General features: G+C 44.4%; 1 protein-coding gene across 4 annotated transcripts in view; it reads left to right on the plus strand.

Annotated features, from left to right (window-relative positions):
- The window catches only part of RUFY2 (RUN and FYVE domain containing 2), a 146,770-nt gene that overhangs the window by 47,603 nt on the left and 76,832 nt on the right, over nucleotides 1–22,335 (plus strand). For all 4 annotated transcript variants that reach the window (XM_063961579.1, XM_063961578.1, XM_063961581.1 and 1 more), the window contains exons 6-7: nucleotides 3,574–3,697; nucleotides 4,069–4,133. In XM_063961579.1, the coding sequence (XP_063817649.1) occupies nucleotides 3,574–3,697; nucleotides 4,069–4,133 (189 nt within the window). The remainder of the gene's footprint in view (nucleotides 1–3,573; nucleotides 3,698–4,068; nucleotides 4,134–22,335) is intronic.

Below are 22,335 nucleotides of genomic sequence, written 5' to 3' on the forward strand. Positions count from 1 at the left end.
CCTTGGAGCTGTGGAGAGACCAAAGGGTAAGGCTGATATTGGAAGTGGTGGTCCAGTATAGCGAACCGGAGGTAAGCGTGATGAGGAGGCCATATGGGGATATGTAGGTAAGCATCCTTAACATCCAGGGACACTAGGAACCCCCCCTTCTCCAGACCGGAGACCACTGCTCTCAGGGACTCCATCTTGAATTTGAACAAACGTAGATACGGGTTCAAGGATTTTAGGTTCAAGATGGACCGTAACAAACCATCTGGTTTCGGTACAACAGAAAGGCTGGAGTAAAAAACCCTGTTGTAGAACGGAGGAGACAACAACCCTCGTTTGTAGTAGTTTTTGAATGGCGTCTTGCAAGGTAACCCTTGCTATGAGTGAAGCTGTATGAGTGAAGCTGGTAAGCCAGACTTGAAGAATCTGGGAGGAGGTAGTGCTTGAAATTCCAACCGGTACCCCTGGGATATGAGGTCCCTCACCCAAGGATCCCGGCAGGACAGTGCCCACACATGGACGAAGTGTTGAAGGCGAGCACCTACCTGAAATTCGCCCTGCTGCTGGGGCCAACCGTCATGCGGAGGGCTTAGTGGATGAGGTTCCGGAGGCCTGGTCCAGATATCCAGCAGCCGCTGGTTTACGGGACTTGCCACGAGTTCCTCTAGCAGCATTTGAGGCACCTCTGGCTCTGCCTCTGAATCTGGCCACACAAAAGGACTGCAGAGAGGGCCCAGGGTAGGGACATCTAGCAAGAGGTGTAGCCGACGGCAGCTATGTAGACTTACCCGCAGTCGCCTGAGAGATCCACTTGTTCACTTCTTCTCCAAACAAGGCATCCGCTGTAAAAGGAAGATTCTCTACACCTTTCTTAGAATCAGCATCCACTGACCAGTTTCGCAGCCACAGAGCCCTGCGAGCCGAGACTGCCATAGCTGTGGTATGGTCATTTATGAGACATAATTCTTTAATAGCCTCACTCATAAAATATGCAGCATCCTGGATATGATGCAGTAGTGTAAAGATCTGTACCTGAGGAAGTTACGAGTCAAACCCCCTTATTATATTATCAGACCATTTACCATTGCCCTAGAATCCAGCCGCAAACTATAATGGGCCTTTGAGCTACGCCCACTGCAGTATAATAGATTTGAGAGTAGTCTCAATTTTGCGGTCAGCTAGGTCCTTGAGAAAGATAGCCCCAGGTACAGGCAGTACAATTTTACGTAAACAACAATGAATGGAGGCTGCGCTGTGATACAATGTTAGAAGTGAGCAATATAAAAGTGCAATTAAGGAAATACTCTAATTAAGCAATTTAATAAAAAATACATAATATATAAAAAACATACATGACACATGTACATATTAAAAAGGTATGAATTCATACACTGTGCTGTGATATGATTACCCTTCATATACGTCTGGAACTAGAAGAATTGATGTTGGAGTAGTCCGTTCCTATTGGGTCCCCTGTATGAATTTGACCCAGGCAAAAGTAATGTCCCATAAGCAAATAAGAGTCCAGTGGGAAATATTCACCATTAGAGGGAAATTTGCTCCAAATGTCACTTTATAGTGGGTTCCTCATGCATCACGGTGTAAGTATTGCTCCATTAAACTTGATCTCTACCTGAGGCAGTTACGAGTCAAACCCCGTTATTATATTATCAGACCATTTACCATGGCCCTGGAATCCAGTTGCAAGCTATAGTGGGCCTTTGAGCTACGCCCACCGCAGTATAAATAGATTTGAGAGTAGTCTCAATTTTGCGGTCAGCTGGGTGCTAGAGAAAGATAGCCCCAGGTACAGGCAGTACAATTTTACGTGAATTTTACTGGACACTGAAGTATCCACAGACGGTGGATTTTCTCAAACTTTCCTATCCTCAGGAGGAAAAGGAAAAGAATTTATTAACCATTTAGGAGTTTGGAATTTCTTGTCAGGATTGACCCACGCTTCTTTAGAAAGGGAGTTTAATTCCTTTGATATGGGGAAGGTGGCAGAGGATTTTGGTTTTACATTAAAAAACAATTCCTCTTCTGGTTCTGACTCTTTATCCAGTATGTTGAGGACTTCTCTAATAGCATAAATCAGGGCCTCAACCCCTGGGGTCAAAGAATTGTCATCTTCCACGTCTAACTCTCAGACTGGAGCACCTGTGGGAGTGTGCGTTTATGAGAGACCACCAGAGGGGGCTGAGGAGCCTGTCTGTGGTCAGCAGCTTTAACCAAGAAATCATCTACAGATTGTTTAAGTGTCTGCCTTTCCTGTCTGGCGGTAGCCAACTCTGTATTAATGTTAGTAATCATGGTTTTGAATGAATCTAACCACTCAGGTTCCTGCACACTACTACCCTGTGAAGGGAGAGAACACTGGGTACACAGGAGAGAATCCCCTGGGTAAGGTGTAAACTTAGTGTTACATGAAGGACACACAATCTTTTTCCCAGACATTCTTATAGCAGAAAACACACAGAGATAGGTGAATACACACAGTGCAGTAACAACGCAGGTAGTGAAACAGCACAACAACCGCAGACAGGCCGAATGGAGTGACACAGAGATGATTTGGACCAGCACACAATACCTCAGTGAGAACAGTACTCCGCTAGGTATACTTATATATATATACATATATATATATATATATATATATATATACATACACACACAGATGGAGCCCTCCTCATCTATCCCTTTAATAGGATTAACTTAGCACAAGTCTGGAGTCCGCAGCGGGCACTGCAGCTCGCAGCCCAGTGACTAATTTGTCACCGGGGACCCGCTAATCGGGACCCTGGTGTAATCACTCACCGCACCGCGTCTTCTTACTTCAGCATCTGTTAGTGGTGGCGGCATGCTGCCGGTGTGTGCGCACACCCTGGGGGTATATGAAACAGCGCCTCAAGAGCTTAGTGTCCTGTCGGCGGGGATACGAACCATTAACTCTATAGAAGTTGGTTTGGTCTCCCCCACCTAAGTCCCATGACGCAGGCTGACTGGTTGCCAACCAGTGTTGCCTGAAAAAAACAAACTAAATAACATTTTGAAGAAAACTCTCTGGAGCTCCAGTGGAATGCACCCGGCTCCTTGGGCACATTTTTCTAAACTGAGTCTGGTGGAGGGGCATAGGGTGAAGGAACCAGCACACACTAATGATTTTTTAAAGTGCCAGGCTCCAATGGACCCAATCTATACCCCATGGTTCTAATGTCATCCCAGTATCCACTAGGACTTTAGAGAAATAGTATTTTCTTGTTAAATACTGTAGCAGAAAACACTGGGGGAAACTATTGTGGGTATACCACAACACATGGGAGCCACTGTGATAGCTGAGAAAAATGGCATACCTGGGCTTTCACCAGGACATCCTGCTTGCACAGTCATGCTCATGGCTAGAAATCTACATATCTGCATTGGTGTGACGGTAGCATTGAGCTTGTTGACGAATATAGTTGTTTAGCAGATACTGATCAATCATTGCATTTACAATGATGCGTAGTCTGATGCTACCATGACAAATATGCAGTTTCAGCCTTTATATACATACATTACACACATCGTTTTTTTTCTTTCTTTTAGTGAGTTTTATGAAAATCATGCAGTAATGATGGAAGAGGAGGGCACTGTCATCGTTGGGCTTTTGGTTGGGCTAAATGTAATTGATGCCAACTTGTGTGTCAAAGGAGAAGACCTGGATTCACAAGTATGTTACACATATTATAGTACTTCTACAGTATGTGCGTACTTATCTAATATGATATTGCATGCTGTTGTTGGATACAGGGGCCTTTAGCGGGCCTTTGTAGCTGAACCACATACTTTTACCGCTTTCTTTACACAATCCTGCTTTGATGTTCAGCTTAGGATGGGTGGTTTACAGTAAGAGAAGTAACAATGTAGAATTTGCTACTTGTAGCGTTCAGTTAATTAGAAGTAAAGGTTTCTTATGTCTCGTGATTATGATGAGATGTGGCAGCCTTCTTCCTTTAAATATGTGTAGGGCATCATGAGTTCTTTATATGTATGAAATGTCATAGTTAATTCATGGTTTTATTTGTACATATGTTTTGGTAGGTTGGGGTGATTGATTTCTCCATATATCTAAAATCAGAAGAAGATGATCATGACAGAGAAGGAAGGTAACAATGGAAATTGTTTCTCTTTTCATATATTTCTTTATTCAGCAGGCAAATTAGCACAGATATATCACGGCAGTTTATAATACCAATTACAGTTATTAGTCTACATCTGCAAATATCTTTATCAAATCACAGTGTCATGTATAGAGAACTGCTCGGGGGAGTTTTTAGCTGAAATATAGACTTGGTGGAGGTTAAAAAAAGGTTCTAGTTGGGTGGAAGTTAGGAGATGTCAGCCGCACCTGCTGTAAGGATTACAGTTGGAGTATTGGTCCCAATAAGGATAGTACGGTAGGTTAGGGGAGTACGTGACTGAATAATACATTGATTTTTGTTACATTGTTGGCAAACTCTAATCTGGACTTCCTGTTTTTGTGGCTCACCAATGGTTTACATCTTGTGGTGAACCCTCTATATTCACTCTTGTGAAGTCTTCTCTTGATTGTTGACTTTGACACATATACACCTACCTCCTGGAGAGTGTTCTTGATCTGGGCAACTGTTGTGAGGGGGGGGTTTTCTTCACCAGGGAAATAATTCTTCTGTCATCCACCACAGTTGTTTTCCGTGGTCTTCCGGGTCTTTTGGTGTTGCTGAGCTCTCCTTTTTAAGAATGTTCCAAACAGTTGATTTGGCCACACCTAATGTTTTTGCTATCTCTCTGATGGGTTTGTTTTGATTTTTCAGCCTAATGATGGCTTGCTTCACTGATAGTGGCAGTTCTTTGGATCTCATATTGAGAGTCGACAGCAACAGATTCCAAATGCAAATGTCACTCCTGGAATCTACTCCAGACCTTTTACCTGCTTAATTGATGATGAAATAACGAGGGAATAGCCCACTCCTGTCCATGAAATAGCTTTTGAGTCGATTGTCCCATTACTTTTGGTCCCTTAAAAAGTGGGAGGCACATATAGAAACCGTTGTAATTCCTACACCGTTCACCTGATTTGGATGTAAATACCCTCAAATTAAAGTGGAAAGTCTGCAGTTAAAGCACATCTTGTTTGTTTCATTTCAAATCCATTGTGGCGGTGTATAGAGCCCAAAATATGAGAATTGTGTCGATGTCCCAATATTTATGGACCTGACTGTATATATCTGTTAGTGTGATCGTAATTAAGACTTTAAAAGTAGGACGTAACTGGTCTCAGCACAGCACAGTGGTGATAGAAAACATGTTTATAGGCTGATTCAATGTCAATCCATATTGTAGCGCCATGTGCTGAGTGCATCTGGATGCTTTATAATAATTCTCCATGTACGGAACACTTCGGATTTCTGCTTGTTTAAAGAAGACATCATTGGGGTAGTAGTTGGAAGGTTTTTGGCCAGATACAGTAATCATGGTGGTACAACCCAGTCTATCTATGATATCAAAAGTATGCTAGTTTTTTGGCAAAATACAATTTATTGGTTTCCATCAAGGTGTTGGAAGTTGACTGAGATCAGCTGGATTGGGTACCACTGCACAGTGGTTAACATTGCTGTCTCACAATAGTGGGTTCTCTAGTTCAATAAACCTGATCAGGGCACTATTTGTGTTCAGTTTGTATGTTCTAAACATGTTTGTGTAGGCTTCCTTTGGGCACTTTGGTTTTATCCCACACTCCAACATGTATTTGTGCTGAAGTCTCATATTAGTGTGGCACTATATAAAATCACATATTAAGTATAGGATGTGGATATTCCTAAAGATTTTAAATATTTGAAGTTTGGAAGATTCAAAGTTACTTAAAATACATGTTTAATGATATTTGGACATGTTTAGATCCAGGACAGATTTGTGTATATTTATTTAATAAAAGATATTATTTTAATGTAAAATTTTGGAACTCAAGTAAGGGAGGGATGGCAATCGAGTGAGCGAAAGCAATTCACAATTGTGTTCTTGTGAGCCCACTCTGATCCCAAAGATGTATTAGTTCTTATTGTAGCCACTAGAGGTTCTACAACTAGAACAAAGTAATGGGTTGCTCTTACAGATGGCATTAGATATATAGGTTTTAGTTTAACCACTAGAAGTTCTGTAACTAGAACAAAGTAATTTGCAGCTCTTATAGATGGCATTAGAAATTTTATATGGGGATATCAAGAACACACTGTTGCAGATGATTTATGGTATGAATGCTAGTCAAGAGAAATCTGCAGTAAGTTGGGGTTTATGCCCTTATTGTGGGTGCCGCGAACACATTAACACATAGTTCCGGGAACTTATCCTGAAATCTATGGGTTAACACACATTAGCCGCAGATTTACCATGCAAGGAAAAAGGCATACAAGCACTTTTCCTCTCGCTGTAATTACAGCGGCTAATTGGATCCAGCACTAATTGATCTGGTTGCCAAAACTTAGCAAAACATTTAAAATCAGTGAAATCGGGCTATAACTTGTACAATGGCTTATGTATTACTATGATTTTGGTGCCTGTAGAGATCAGATTATATTGACCGACTTATAATATTGTACACCTGGATCAGGTGCTGGTGGGGATTTTATTTTTTTGTATAAACTGTTTTTATTAAACTCGGTTCATAAGAAATTGGACATATACAATAAAGTGATCAATATTCTTTACAAAACCGAAGTCGTGTATAATTTTTTTAATAATGCATAACAAAACCAAGAAGAAAGAGAGAAGAGGAGGAAAAGGAAAAACTAGAGGAAAAGCCACAATATGAGTAGAAAAAACAGATAAGGACAGTAAAGAAATAAAGGGGATGAAGAAAGAAAATAAGATTTTAAACCTACCAGTAAATCTTTTTCTCCTAGTCCGTAGAGGATGCTGGGGACTCCGTAAGGACCATGGGGTATAGACGGGCTCCACAGGAGACATGGGCACTATAAAGAACTTTTAGTATGGGTGTGCACTGGCTCCTCCCTCTATGCCCCTCCTCCAGACCTCAGTTAGAGAACTGTGCCCAGAGGAGATGGACAATATGAGGAAAGGATTTTGTTAATCTAAGGGCAAGATTCATACCAGCCCACACCAATCATACCATATAACCTGGAATACACGCAACCAGTTAACAGTATGAACAAAAAACAGTATCAGTCAAAGACCGATTCCAACTGTAACATAACCCTTATGAAAGCAACAGCTATATACAAGTCTTGCAGATGCAGTCCGCACTGGGACGGGCGCCCAGCATCCTCTACGGACTAGGAGAAAAAGATTTACCGGTAGGTTTAAAATCTTATTTTCTCTTACGTCCTAGAGGATGCTGGGGACTCCGTAAGGACCATGGGGATTATACCAAAGCTCCCAACCGGGCGGGATAGTGCGGATGACTCTGCAGCACCGATTGAGCAAACATGAGGTCCTCATCAGCCAGGGTATCAAACTTGTAGAATTTAGCAAAAGTGTTTGAACCCGACCAAGTAGCTGCTCGGCAAAGCTGTAATGCAGAGACGCCTCGGGCAGCCGCCCAAGAAGAGCCCACCTTCCTAGTGGAATGGGCCTTTACCGAATTTGGTAACGGCAATCCAGCCGTCGAATGAGCCTGCTGAATCGTGTTACAGATCCAGCGAGGAATAGTCTGCTTAGAAGCAGGAGCGCCAACTTTGTTGGCTGCATACAGGACAAACAGAGCCTCTGTTTTCCTAACCCTAGCCGTCCTTTGCTACATAAATCTTTAAGGCCCTGACTACATCCAGGGACTTGGAGTCCTCCCAGTCCCCTGTAGACACAGGCACCACAATAGGTTGGTTCATATGAAATGAAGAAACCACCTTAGGTAAAAATTGAGGACGTGTCCTCAACTCTGCTCTATCCACATGGAAAATCAAATAGGGGCTCTTGTGGGACAAGGCTGCCAATTCGGACACCCGCCTTGCCGATGCCAAGGCCAATAACATGACCACCTTCCACGTGAGAAATTTTAATTCCACTGTTTGAAGAGGTTCAAACCAGTGAGATTTCAGGAAATTTAACACCACGTTAAGGTCCCACGGTGCCACTGGGGGCACAAAGGGGGGCTGGATGTGCAGCACTCCCTTCACAAACGTCTGGACTTCTGGGAGAGAAGCCAATTCCCTCTGAAAGAATATAGATAGGGCCGAAATCTGTACCTTAATGGAGCCTAACTTCAGGCCCATATCCACTCCTGTCTGTAGAAAGTGGAGAGACCGGCCCAGATGGAAATCTTCCGTAGGAGCATTCTTGGCTTCACACCAAGATACATACTTCCTCCAGATATGGTGATAATGCTTTGCCGTCACCTCCTTCCTAGCCTTTATCAAAGTAGGGATAACTTCCTCCGGAATACCTTTCCCAGCTAGGATTCGGTGTTCAACCGCCATGCCGTCAAACGTAACCGCGGTAAGTCTTGGAACACACATGGCCCCTGCTGTAACAGGTCCTCCCTGAGAGGAAGAGGCCACGGATCTTCTGTGAGCATTTCCTGAAAATCTGAGTACCAGGTCCTTCGAGGCCAATCTGGGACAATGAGTATTGTCTGCACTCTTCTTTGTCTTATGATTCTCAATATTTTTGAGATGAGAGGAAGAGGAGGAAATACATAGACCGACTGAAACACCCATGGTGTCACCAGGGCGTCTACTGCTACTGCCTGAGGGTCCCGAGACCTGGCACAATACTCCAAAGCTTTTTGTTGAGGCGTGACGCCATCATGTCTATTTGAGGAATTCCCCAAAGACTTGTTATCTCTGCAAAAACTTCTTGATGAAGTCCCCACTCTCCCGGATGGAGATCTTGTCTGCTGAGGAAGTCTGCTTCCCAGTTGTCCACTCCCGGAATGAAGACAGCTGACAGAGCGCTTACGTGATTTTCCGCCCAGCGAAGAATCCTGGCGGCTTCCGCCATCGCCACTCTGCTCCTTGTCCCGCCTTGGCGGTTTACATGAGCCACGGCTGTGACGTTGTCTGATTGAATCAGAACCGGTAGGTTGCGAAGAAGATTCTCCGCTAGTCGTAGGCCGTTGTATATGGATGGCCCTCAATTCCAGTATGTTGATGTGTAGACAAGCCTCCTGGCTTGACCATAGTCCCTGAAAATTTCTTCCTTGTGTGACTGCTCCCCATCCTCGGAGGCTCACGTCCGTGGTCACCAGAACCCAGTCTTGAATGCCGAATCTGCGACCCTCTAGAAGGTGAGCACTCTGCAGTCACCACAGGAGAGACACCCTGGCCCTGGGGGACAGGGTTATTTTCTGATGTATTTGTAGATGGGACCAGGACCACTTGTCCAGAAGGTCCCACTGAAAAGTCCTCGCATGAAACCTGCCGAAGGGGATGGCCTCGTAGCCTGCCACCATTTTCCCCAGAACCCGAGTGCATTGATGAACAGACACTCTTTTTGGTTTTAGCAGGTCTCTGACCATGTTCTCGAGATCCTGGGCTTTTTCCAATGGGAGAAAAACCCTCTTTTGTTCCGTGTCCAGAATCATGCCTAGGAATGATAGCCGAGTCGTTGGAACCAATTGTGACTTTGGCAGATTCAGAATCCAACCGTGCTGTTGCAGCACTTTTAGGGAGAGCGACACGCTCTTCAGCAACTGGTCTCTCGATCTCGTCTTTATCAGGAGATCGTCCAAGTATGGGATAATTGTGACTCCCTGCCTGCGCAGGAGCACCATCATCTCTGCCAATACCTTGGTGAAAATCCTTGGGGCCGTGGAAAGCCCAAACGGCAACGTCTGAAACTGGTAATGACAGTCCTGTACAGCGAATCTCAGGTACTCCTGATGAGGGGGGTATATGGGGACATGAAGGTATGCATCCTTTATGTCCAGTGACACCATCAATTCCCCCCCTTCCAGGCTGGATATCACAGCTCGGAGCGATTCCATCTTGAATTTGAACTTTTTCAAGTACAGGTTTAGGGATTTTAGATTTAAAATGGGTCTGACCGAACCATCAGGCTTCGGGACCACAAACAAGGTTGAATAATACCCTTTTCCCTGTTGGACCAGGGGAACCTTGACCGCCACTTGCTGTTGACACAGCTTTTGAATTGCAGCGAACACTACTTCCCTCTCCGGGGGTGAAGCTGGCAAGGCCGACTTGAAAAATTGGCGAGGGGGCACCTCTTCGAATTCCAGCTTGTAGCCTTGGGAAACAATTTCCATCACCCAAGGATCCACGTCTGAAAGAATCCAGATCTGGCTGAAAAGTCGAAGGCGCGCCCCCACTGGTGCGGACTCCCTTAGGGGAGCCCCAGCGTCATGCAGTGGATTTTGTAGAAGCCGGGGAGGACTTCTGCTCCTGGGAACTAGCCGAAGCAGGTGTCCTCTTTCCTCTAACCTTACCTCTGGCAAGCCCCGACGTCTTCTGGATTTATGCGACCGAAAGGACTGCATCTGATACTGTGGAGTTTTCTTTTGCTGTTGGGGAACAAAAGGTAAAAAGGTAGATTTACCCGCAGTACCTGTGGCAACTAGGTCCGCGAGCCCCTCCCCAAACAACACTTCACCCTTGTAAGGTAAAACCTCCATATGCTTCTTCGAGTCTGCATCACCCGTCCATTGGCGGGTCCATAGAGCTTGTCTCACAAAAATAGCCATGGCATTGGCTCTGGAACCCAGCAGCCCAACGTCTCTTTGTGCGTCCCTCATATATAAGACTGCGTCTTTAATGTGGGCTAAGGTTAATAAAATGGTATCTCTGTCTAGGGTAGCAAGGTCAGCTGACAAGGTATCTGTCCATGCTGCAACTGCGCTACATACCCATGCCGATGCTATTGCCGGTCTGAGCAAAGCACCCGTATGTGCATAAATAGACTTCAAAGTAGTCTCCTGTCTGCGATCAGCAGGATCCTTGAGGGCTGCCGTGTCCGGAGTCGGCAGCGCCACCTTCTTGGACAGGCGCGTTAAAGCCTTGTCCACCCTGGGAGAGGATTCCCAACGTACCCTGTCCTGTGCAAGGAAAGGATACGCCATAAGAACCCTTTTGGGAATCTGCAGTTTTTTATCTGGAGTTTCCCAAGCTTTTTCAAATAACTCGTTAAGCTCATGAGCTGGGGGAAAGGTTACCTCAGGTTTCTTTTCCTTATACATGCACACCCTCGTATCAGGGACAGAGGGGTCATCAGTGATATGCAAAACATCTTTTATTGCAATAATCATACACTGAATACTTTTTGCCACCCTTGGGTGTAATTTTGCATCATCATAGTCGACACTGGAGTCAGAATCCGTGTCGGTACCAGTGTCCACTATTTGGGATAGGGGACGTTTTTGAGACCCAGAAGGGCCTTGTGACCCAGTCCAATCCGTGGATTGACTCCCTGCTTTCTCCCTGGACTCTGCTTTGTCCAGTCTTTTATGTAATGAGGCCACACTCGCATTTAACATATGCCACATGTCCATCCAATCATGAGTCGGCGTTGCCGACAGAGACATACCACACATCTGCTCCACCTCCTCCTTGGACGAGCCTTCCGATTCAGACATGCCGACACGCACGTACCGACACCCCCCCACACACAGGGATCTATCTATAAGGGGACAATTCCCCAACAAGGACCTTTGGGGAGACAGAGAGAGAGTATGCCAGCACACACCCAGCGCCAAAATGACACTGGAATAACCCAGATAGCGCTTTTTATATATATAATCAATGTTATACACTCACTGCGCCTTAAACATGCCCCCCCCCCCCTCTTTTCAGCCCTCTGTCACCGAGTTCAGCAGGGGAGAGTCCGGGGAGCCAGCTTCTCTGCAGCGTTCTGTGGAGAAAATGGCGCTGTTAGTGCTGAGGGATCAAGCTCCGCCCCCTCCAGCGACGGGCTTCGGTCCCGCTTCAATATTCAAAAAATGGCGGGGATCTCTTCATTTACTGTCTCCGCAGCCTAATGTACCCTTTTTTGCCAGACCAGAGCTTTATTGCTGCCCAGGGCGCCCTTCCTGCACCCTGCACCCATCAGTGCCCGTTCTGTGTGTGTAGCGTGTGGGAGAAATGGCGCGCAGCTTTACCGCTGCGCGCTTACCTCAGTGAAGATCTGAAGTCTTCTGCCGCCTTGAAGTCTTCTTTTCTTCTTATACTCACCCGGCTTCTATCTTCCGGCTCTGCGAGGAGGACGGCGGCGCGGCTCTTGGACGAACGGCGGGGTGAGACCTGCGTTCCGACTCCCTCTGGAGCTAATGGTGTCCAGTAGCCTAAGAAGCAGAGCCTATCATTTAAGTAGGTCTGCTTCTCTCTCCTCAGTCCCACGATGCAGGGAGCCTGTTGCCAGCAGTGCTCCCTGAAAATAAAAAACCTAACCAAATTCTTTTTCAGAGAAACTCTGGAGAGCTCCTCTGTAATGCACCCTATCTCCTCTGGGCACAAAATCTAACTGAGGTCTGGAGGAGGGGCATAGAGGGAGGAGCCAGTGCACACCCATACTAAAAGTTCTTTATAGTGCCCATGTCTCCTGCGGAGCCCGTCTATACCGCATGGTCCTTACGGAGTCCCCAGCATCCTCTAGGACGGAAGAGAAAGGGGACCTGAGAACCAGCGAGACAAAATTAATAAAGGTTGAATGAACAATCTGCTCTTGCATCTGGAAAGTGTGGCCTATGCTAAAAGGCGAATCCACTAATCTATGAAGCTGGAGGACGAATATTTGAGTGTGTATGGAATTAGTGCAATAGGGTGCGCTTCAAATAAATCTAATACGTGGCCAATAAATTGCTTAGGTTTGAGAATAAAATATCATACTTCCCTTAATACTTCACATATGCAAATGAGGTCCTTAAAGAAGTTCCATATGGAAAAGAGCAGATAAAAAAGCATATAGTGTAGTATATTTGTGTAGGGAAGATTTATTACACTGACATTCAAGATACAAATAAAACAAGTAAGATACACATAAAAACTAATAATCCTTCTCTAAAATTAATAATTCCCCAAATGGAGGGTGATATGGGTGGAGGATTACCAGAAGAGAGTGTATAGTGGGCGTTTCAGATGTAACCTTAGGGTAACTGGCTCCGGAACCTGGTTCCCTCATCCACGTCACAAACGTCTGGTCAGCCTTTCCCCTTTCCGCAGTTCATCCAAATCTCCAGTCTCCTGCTGCTACGCGTTTCGGGATCAACCCTTCATCAGGCAGTGAGAGTGGAGTGTACAGATATCCTATTTATGCCCTTAGTGAGATTCATTTCCGGGTCAGGGATCATGTCTGAAACCGGATAAGGAATACATGGTTCTTTTGGTTTTAACTTAAATAGTCCAATCAGTTTAACACATAACATGCATATATCTTATAATACATATTTAAAACTTTAAATTGCCACAGGATTATGTGTTTTAAAAACCGCGTTTGCAGATCTTTGAACCGTCATCCAGTATGAATCTCACTAAGGGCATAAATAGGATATCTGTACACTCCACTCTCACTGCCTGATGAAGGGTTGATCCCGAAACGCGTAGCAGCAGGAGACTGGAGATTTGGATGAACTGCGGAAAGGGGAAAGGCTGACCAGACGTTTGTGACGTGGACGAGGGAACCAGGTTCCGGAGCCAGTTACCCTAAGGTTACATCTGAAACGCCCACTATACACTCTCTTCTGGTAATCCTCCACCCATATCACCCTCCATTTGGGGAATTATTAATTTTAGAGAAGGATTATTAGTTTTTATGTGTATCTTACTTGTTTTATTTGTATCTTGAATGTCAGTGTAATAAATCTTCCCTACACAAATATACTACACTATATGCTTTTTTATCTGCTCTTTTCCATATGGAACTTCTTTAAGGACCTCATTTGCATATGTGAAGTATTAAGGGAAGTATGATCTTTTATTCTCACACCTAAGCAATTTATTGGCCACGTATTAGATTTATTTGAAGCGCACCCTATTGCACTAATTCCATACACACTCACATTGATACTTTGGTAATAGGGATTACCTTTGGTGCAAAGGGGGTAGCTGCTTTGGTTCAAAGTTGGCGCCATATTAGCTCTCTATACTTTCTATACAAAATGGAGGACGAATATTGTCTAAGTAGTTTCTGTATAATGGGGTACCCTTGAATTCCAGCCAAGGTGACCATGTTGTAGAGAAACCGGAAATATTGCCTGTGGAAAATGATATAATGTCTTCCATCTCCATATAGTAGTCAATTCTCTTAAACCATTCTCTCACAGATGGGGCCCTTGTCGATTTCCAGAGGGTAGGTATGACTGCCTTAGCAGCGTTGTTGAGGTGTCTAAGTATCGAGTGTTTGTATGTTGTAGTGTTAGCTGTGGTGACGTTTAGCATCCAGAAACCAGGATCTCTAGGTACTGCGCCCTTTAATATAGATTCAGCACATTTAAATAGGTCAGACCAGAAGGTAGAGAGAGATGGGCATTCCCACCAAATGTTTAGAAAGCTGCCTAAGTCAGATCCGCATCTCCAACAACATTTGGATATAGTAGGGTACATTTTATGTAATATTACCGGAATCCTATACCAACGGAAAATGACCTTATAAAGGGTCTCAAGCGTTGCCAAACACAGAGAACTTGCGTGAGTATTGCGAAATATTGCCACCCAATCTAGGTCAGAAACCAGACCCTGTAATTCTTTTTCCCATGCCCTTACAAATGAGGGTGGGTTAGGAAAAAGATTTTCAATAAGAGTAACATAAAGTTGTGAAATAGTATGTGTAGGGGGTTGGGGATCGACACATTGAAAGGTTGTGAGATTTCTTGGTAGTTTAGTATTTTTGCCAATTGAAAAGAGTAAATGTCGTACTTGTAAAAATTTCCAGAATTCAGAAAGCGGTAAAGGCCATAGTGTTTGAATGTCAGAGAATGAGCGCAACCCTCCTGGGCCTATCAATTGACCTACTCTAAAAATCCCCGCCTCTGCCCATAATTTAAAAGAGACAGTGTGAAGACCTGGGGGAAAGTCAGGGTTATAAAGGAGGGAAGTCAAAGGTGATATTTTAGAGGAAATGTGTGGAAGTAAGCGTAGCTTCTTCCACATGTTAAGTGTGGGAGTAATAGTAGCGTGATCTATTTTTGGTAGGCAAGGTAGCCACGGAGCAATCTCAATATAGTGAGTAAAGCTTTTTTCCTCTAGGGAGACCCAAAGTTTAGTGTCCTTTGCACGAGTCCAGTCTAGGACTCTGTTTAAAAGTACGGCCTGATAGTAGCCGTGGATGTGAGGAAGCTGCATGCCACCCATGTGCTTCCGTCGGAAGAGGATATCATGTTTGAATCTGGTGTGGGATCGTCCCCAAACAAATTTGCGTATAAGACTTTGAATTGCGTGGAGCCATGTAGTGGGAATATGGATAGGAAGTGTTTGTAGGAGATATAAAATTTTTGGGAGGGAATTCATTTTAATTACATTTATCCTACCAAGCCAAGACAGATGTAAGGAGCGCCATTTCTTTTTTTTTTTTCAAAAATGTTTTTATTGCAAATTTGACAAGAAACATCAACAAAGGTGAGCACAGTTATCCATTGCAAACATTTTCTAACATTTTCTGCCTCTCGATGTAACAACATAGATATACATAGTGAATTTTACGTTGTAGAAGTATATCATTGACATTAGTGAACAATAAAATTACTATCACTATCACAGTCTCTTGGTTACTTTCGTTATAATTTATCTGCATACAGTAGACAATATTAGCTTAACATCTGATTAATAGAAGTTAGAGAGAACAGAGAAAGCGGGAAGGGGGGGAGAGAGAGCAAAGAAGGGGGAGTAAGGGGGGAAGGGGAGTAAAGCCATGCGCGTCCGAGCCATTCACCACGTCTAAATCTAAAGTGATTGGTGGGTCTTGTATGAACAATCTAGTCTCATACCAAATGGTCATACGAAAACATTTATGTATTTGCCTTCTAGTTTCAATGGGTAAAGTGTCTATATAACTTTCCCACACTGAAAAGAAGTTCTCAATTTGGGAGTCCTTATGAAGTGTGGTTTCAGTCCATTCAAGTTTAAACATTTGAAATAATTTTTCTTTAAACATGGTGAGGCACGGGGGTGTGGGAGATATCCATTGCTGTAGTATGCATTTTCTGGCTACCGAAGAGACGAACAGCAGCAATTTTTTGCAACCGACTGAAATTTTTGGGGAGTTTGGCAAAAGTCCAAAGATTGCCCAATCTGGGGTCAATAATAGAAAGTTCACCAGGTGATTAATTGCAAATTGTCTTATCGCCATCCAGAAACGCTGAATCATGGAACATTCTTACAAACAATGGTATAAGGTTGCTTCAGGGCAAGCACATTTGTGACAAACGGATGTGGTGCTCATACCAATTAAATTACACCGGTGGGGAGATAGGTATCCTCTATAGAATATCTTAAAAAACATGTCCTTGTAGGATGTAGCTGAAATTGTTTTTATAGAATACAATAGACTTTTCAAAATATCCTCTTCCTTCAAATTGGGAAAGTGTGTTCGCCATTTTGTGATACCCGTTTGGAACTGGCCAGTATGATAAGGCAGCCTTAATATTCTGTAGAAGTAAGTTATGGCTTTTGTGGAGTAACTCACATTTAGAAAGGCATCATCAAGCGGATTACGCCAGTCCTCCTTGTTTAATAACTTTAATACTTTATTAGTGTAATGCTGTGCCTGGAGGAAGGCCAAATTGCACACTGGCAAAAAATCATATCGAGATTTTGCTTGTACATAAGTAAGAGGTTTTTTTGTTTCCAAATTGCAAGGTGTCTGACTGAGCGTAATCCTTGTTCATGCCATGATTTAAATGGTTGTGTTGCCAAGCCATGTTGGAAGCTGACGTTGCCCAAAAAGGGAAGATGTAAAGAATATAGAGTGTGAAGTTTAGCTAGGAGCGCCATTTCTGATAATCCGTACGTAGAGAGTTTAATAGTGGAGAGTAGTTTAAAGAAAACAATTGGGAGAGATCCCGAGAGATTTGTACGCCCAGATATTTCAATTTGGTGTCATGCCAAGAGAAGGGGAACGAGTGTTTCAGGTTGTCGACTATAGTCCCTGGGGTATTGAGATTCATGGCGACCGATTTAGAAAAGTTGATTTTAAAATTTGAAAGGTCCCCAAATTCATGAAATTCTGCGATCAAGTTTGAAAGGGAGACAACAGGGTTGAAGATCAGGGCTAGTAGATCGTCCGCAAACAAAGCAAGCTTATATTCTTGATCACCCATCTTTAAACCTGTAATGTTCGGGTTAAGTCATATTGCTCTAGCCAGAGCTTCTATACATAATACAAATAGTAAAGGGGATAGCGGGCACCCCTGTCTGGTAGCGTTGGAAATTTTAAATGGGTTCGAGAGTGAGCCGTTAACCTTAACCCTCGCCGTGGGGGAATTATATAGGGCCAGGATTCTATGGAGGCAGGTACGGCCAAGTCCCAGATGTCGTAAGACACCAGTCATAAATCCCCAATCAACCCTATCGAAAGCCTTCTCAGCATCCGTTGAAACCAGAATTGAGGGTGTTGAGGATTGTAGAGCGTGATGCACCATATTGATAACTTTAGTAGTGTTATCTTTGGCTTCACGCCCTAGGACAAAGCCAACCTGATCTCCATGAATCAGTCTGGGAAGGAGCAATTTTAGGCGGTCAGAGATCAGCTTGGCAAATAACTTCAAATCAACATTTAATAAAGGAATGGGTCTGTAGCTAGGACACAAACCTGGGTCTTTACCCTCCTTAGGAAGAACGGTGATGTGAGCTTCCAGTGAATGTGCTGAAAAATGAACTGTGTCAGAAATTGAGTTGAAAGCACGTGTAAGCAGAGGGGCAAGTGTGTCTTTGAAAGATATGTAGTAAGCTATGGTAAATCCATCAGGGCCTGGACTCTTACCCGACGGGGAGGACTCAATGGCTTTAACCACCTCTTCGACAAGAAAGGGCTCGTCGAGAAGTTCTGTCTCATCCTGGGTCAGGGTAGGGTAGTCTACCAACTTTAGGTAATCTGTGACCGCCGTACTAGGGGATTCCAAAAGCAGTGATCCAGCATTACTAGAGAGGTTGTATAGTTTAGAGTAGTATGACTTAAATGATTCCGCTATTGCGGGTGTGTTGTTATGTGTTTGACCAAGCTCGTCTTTGATAGTGTGAATGAAGGTGGTGGCTCTCTGTTCGCGGAGGGCCCTAGCCAGAAGTCTCCCGGGTTTATTGCCCCATTGATAGTGACGACTCCGGCATTTGCTATATGAAAGTATAAGTTGATCACGAAGAAGGCTATTAAGAGAAGCACGAGCTTCCTCTAGTTCAACACAATAAGTAGGAGATCTAGATAGTTTGTGGGACGTTTCCAATGATTTAATTTTGGCAAGGAGGTCTGCTTTCTTTTGTGTGTTTTGTTTTTAAAAAAATGAGCCCAGTTGTATACAGGTACCCCGTAGTACACATTTGTGAGCTTCCCACACTGATAGTTTAGAAATAGCTCCTATATCATTAATTTCGATATAGTTATCTATAGCTGATTCTAGTTGAGTTTTACAATAGGAGTCTTGTAGGAGTGTGTCATTAAAACGCCACGTCAACTGTGTCTTCGGGGATTGAGGGAGGGAAAGCTGCATGGGATCCGGTCTGAAGATCGACAGTGTCTAGGTCGACAATGTTTAGGTCGACCACTATAGGTCGACAGTCACTAGGTCGACATGGATGGAAGGTCGACAGGGTTCCTAGGTCGACATGTGCTAGGTCGACAGGTCTAAAGGTCGACATGAGTTTTAAAAAAAAAAAAATTTGGGGGGGGATTTTTTCATACTTAACGATCCATGTGGACTACGATTGGAACGGTAAAGTGTGCCGAGCGAAGCGAAGGCACCATGCCCGAAGCATGGCGAGCGAAGCGAGCCATGCGAGGGGACGCGGTGCACTAATTTGGGATCCCGGTCACTTTACGAAGAAAACGACACCCAAAAAAAAAAAAAAAACTCATGTCGACCTTTAGACCTGTCGACCTAACACATGTCGACCGAGAAACTCTGTCGACCTTCCATCCATGTCGACCTAGTGACTGTCGACCTATAGTGGTCGACCTAAACATTGTCGACCTAGACACTGTCGATAAAACGAACCACACCCAGCTGCATATAAACGGGAGCATGGTCGGACCAAGTTATTGGTCCTATAGAAACATCCGATAGGAGATGTAGGTAGTGGTGATTCAAGAATAGATAGTCTGTCCTAGAATAGGATTGGTGTGCATAGGAGAAATAAGTGTAATCTAGATCTGTTGGATGGGAAAGTCTCCAAACATCCATAAATTGATAATCTAGAAGGGTACGCCACAACTTTCTATAGTCCTTCCCAGATCTATATGTTAAGTTTTTGGAGGTGTCTTTTGTCGGGTCTAAATGCCAATTTAGATCGCTCCCTACCACCACTATTCCTTCTAAAAGGGGCTCAGCAGACTCAAGTATAGAGGAAATGAAGGGCGGTTGTTTTGTATTAGGTACATATACATTTAAGAAGGACTAGGATTGGTAATAGATTTTACATTTGACTAACAAACCCCGCCCCTCCACCAGTTTATGGGAGGAAACATTTGTAATAGGGAGATGTCTGGCTATTAAGATCGCCACACCCAAAGTTTTCCCAGAAGAATTATTTGACATAAAAACGTAGGGATAGTAATGGCACTTGAGTGAGGGGACGCTCCCAGATCTAAAGTGTGTCTCCTGTAAAAGGGCGATGTCTACCTTATCGTCTCTGAGACATTTGAGTAATTTCGACCTCTTCTCAGGTATATTTAGTCCTTTAACATTAAAAGTAGCGATCTTTAAATTGTTGTGGCCTATCATGGGATTAAGCATATACGAGGACATACAAGAGAAAGGATCGGTTCACTGGTTCCCAGGGTGAGTAAGAGAAAAAGAAGGAGAAGAGTAAGAAATAACAACTGAGACGTAGTGCATTGGAAATATAAGTCAAAAAGACAAAAAACGAAAACAAGTGGTAATGAAAGATAGACTGCAGTTGGGCCAAGAGTGGTTTCCAACCAACTCCTGGTCCAATAAAATCGGAAATGCAGCGTATAGGGGATAGAAGGGGGCCAGAGGCCGCGACGACAAATTTAGTTAACTTAGATAACATTGAGAATGAACAGACACCAAACAGGATACCTAGCGTAAGGGAAATTCCCGACACAAACAATTGTGTTAAACCAAAAACATATCTAAACAGCAGTAGAAGTTGAGCCTCTATAAGGCGTTGCATTCAGTGGGAAAAAATATAATATAGACAGCTCTAGCAAACCATGTACTAAAATGTAACAAGCAAAAAAGCATCTAATAAGCTATGTCATAGAATGAAAGCAGGTAATATTCCAGCAACGATCAGTCTTGTAATGGAGGTTCAAGGCACTTCTGCAGGTTGAGACTGTAATGGGGATTTGCGCCTTCTCCTCGAGGTGGAGGGTTGTTGCCAAAGGTCATCTTTGGATGGGAGTTGTGGGAGCTCTAATTGACCATGGAACGATTCCCAGTCAGGGAGCTCAATTGGTTGGAGACCGATCGAGGAGAGGAAGGTAGGCAAATCGGCCGGTTTTTGGAGAGTGTAATTTTTGCCGTTGTGCGTGAGTTGTAATGAAAAAGGGTATCCCCAGCGGTACTTTAAGTCTGATTTTCGCAGGGCATCAGTGAGTGGTTTCAATGCCCGACGTTGTTGAAGGGTAGACCACGCCAAACCGGGAAATATTTGAATCTTGACCCCATTGAAGACAACACCATGGAGCTGGCGCATTTTCCGCAAGATGTCTTCCTTTTGCGTATAGTAGTGGAGGCTACATATCACATCTCGGGGTTTTTCTGTAGGAAGGCCCTTAGGTCGCAGTGATCGGTGAGCTCTATCAAAGAGAATATCAGAGTCAGGGTTTAGGCCTAGAAGCTCGCCGAAGATCTTTGTGAGGACGTCAACCAGGTTGGACGGTTGAATATCTTCAGGAAGGCCTCTGACCCTAATATTGTTCCGCTTCCCACGATTATCCAAGTCCTCGAGGCGGGACTTGAGAGAGTGTATTTCTAGCATTTGGTGGGAGATGACTTCTTTGAAGCGAGAGAGAGCATCGATTGTCACAGACTCATGTTCCTCTAGGGAATCGGTGCAGTTGGCCAATTGGTCCATATCAGTTTGGATAGTGGCAACCTCTTGCCGGATGGTTGTGAGAAGATGATTCTCCAGAGATTGGAAGTCTTGTTTTGTAGGTAGCGACTTGATATGTAAAAGTATCTCACTAATCTCCCTATTGGGAAATGAGTCCAGTGTAGAGGGAGTGCCTTCAGAGCTAGACATGTTTCCTGAAGAGATGGAGGAAGATATGGCGTTAGGTGTAGAGCAGCGAAGAGCGGGGTCAGGAGTAGTTGGGGAGTGAAGAAACTGGCAAAGGTCAGAAGTTGATCTCCCGGTGCCTTTCGGGGTCCCCTCCGGCTTAGTTTTAGATTTTTTGTTTCTCACCATAGAGCAGGCCAAGATAATACCGTATTATTGGTCTAGATCAGGATGATATGGTGCGCATTGAATCAGAGTGTCATATGATGTAGATAGTCGTCGTAGCGAACTGGCCCCCACGTGGCTCAAGCTAACGCCATCAGTGCAGTTGTGGCATGGGGACAATCAAATCCTGGGCCTCCACATAATACAAAATATCACAGATAGAGACTGCAGGGTATACAAAAGGACATGGAGTAAAGCGTCTTTTCAAAAGTTAGAGAAATTGTCCCTGTGCAGTGTCACAACTCAGGCCACCACAAGGTGGAGCACTTCTCCTATCAGTGTGTGGCAGAGTGAGGATCACCAGCAGTAGCAATTGAGGGACAAAGATAAATAAAAAACCAAGTGAGAAAGACTTTCAAATGTAAAGTGTGGCAGAAAGCACCTTTAAGACTTCCTATTTGTGGGCAGCATACTGTTAGTGGAGGGTAGGTGCCACACAGTATAATTTAATATATGCCCCACTGTTGAGAGTTAATGGATGAGTCCCCAGGGCAGGCTAGAGGTATAGTTGCAGGGAGGGTTATGTATAAGCAAGATGGCCGCCGGGCGTCCCAGAGCAGGCTCGCGGTAGCCCCAGACCAGACTCACCGCGCATGTGGTAAGGAGGCCTCCCTCTATACAGAACAGCGGTAGCCGGGTCAGGAGCGGGTGAGGCGAGGGTCCAGCCGCAGCGGGGGGATCCGGCCGGGCTGGAGCGGAGATCGAAGTCCCGGTCTGGGGTGCTCTGGGAGCTCTGGTGGCTGTTCCCCGATTCCGCGGCGCACGCCGGACCACTCCAGGGGGGGCCAGGAAGTAACAAGGGTACAGCAGGAGG

The sequence above is a fragment of the Pseudophryne corroboree genome, chromosome 3, assembly GCF_028390025.1.
Source record: "Pseudophryne corroboree isolate aPseCor3 chromosome 3, aPseCor3.hap2, whole genome shotgun sequence".
Classification (NCBI taxonomy): Eukaryota; Metazoa; Chordata; class Amphibia; order Anura; family Myobatrachidae; genus Pseudophryne; species Pseudophryne corroboree.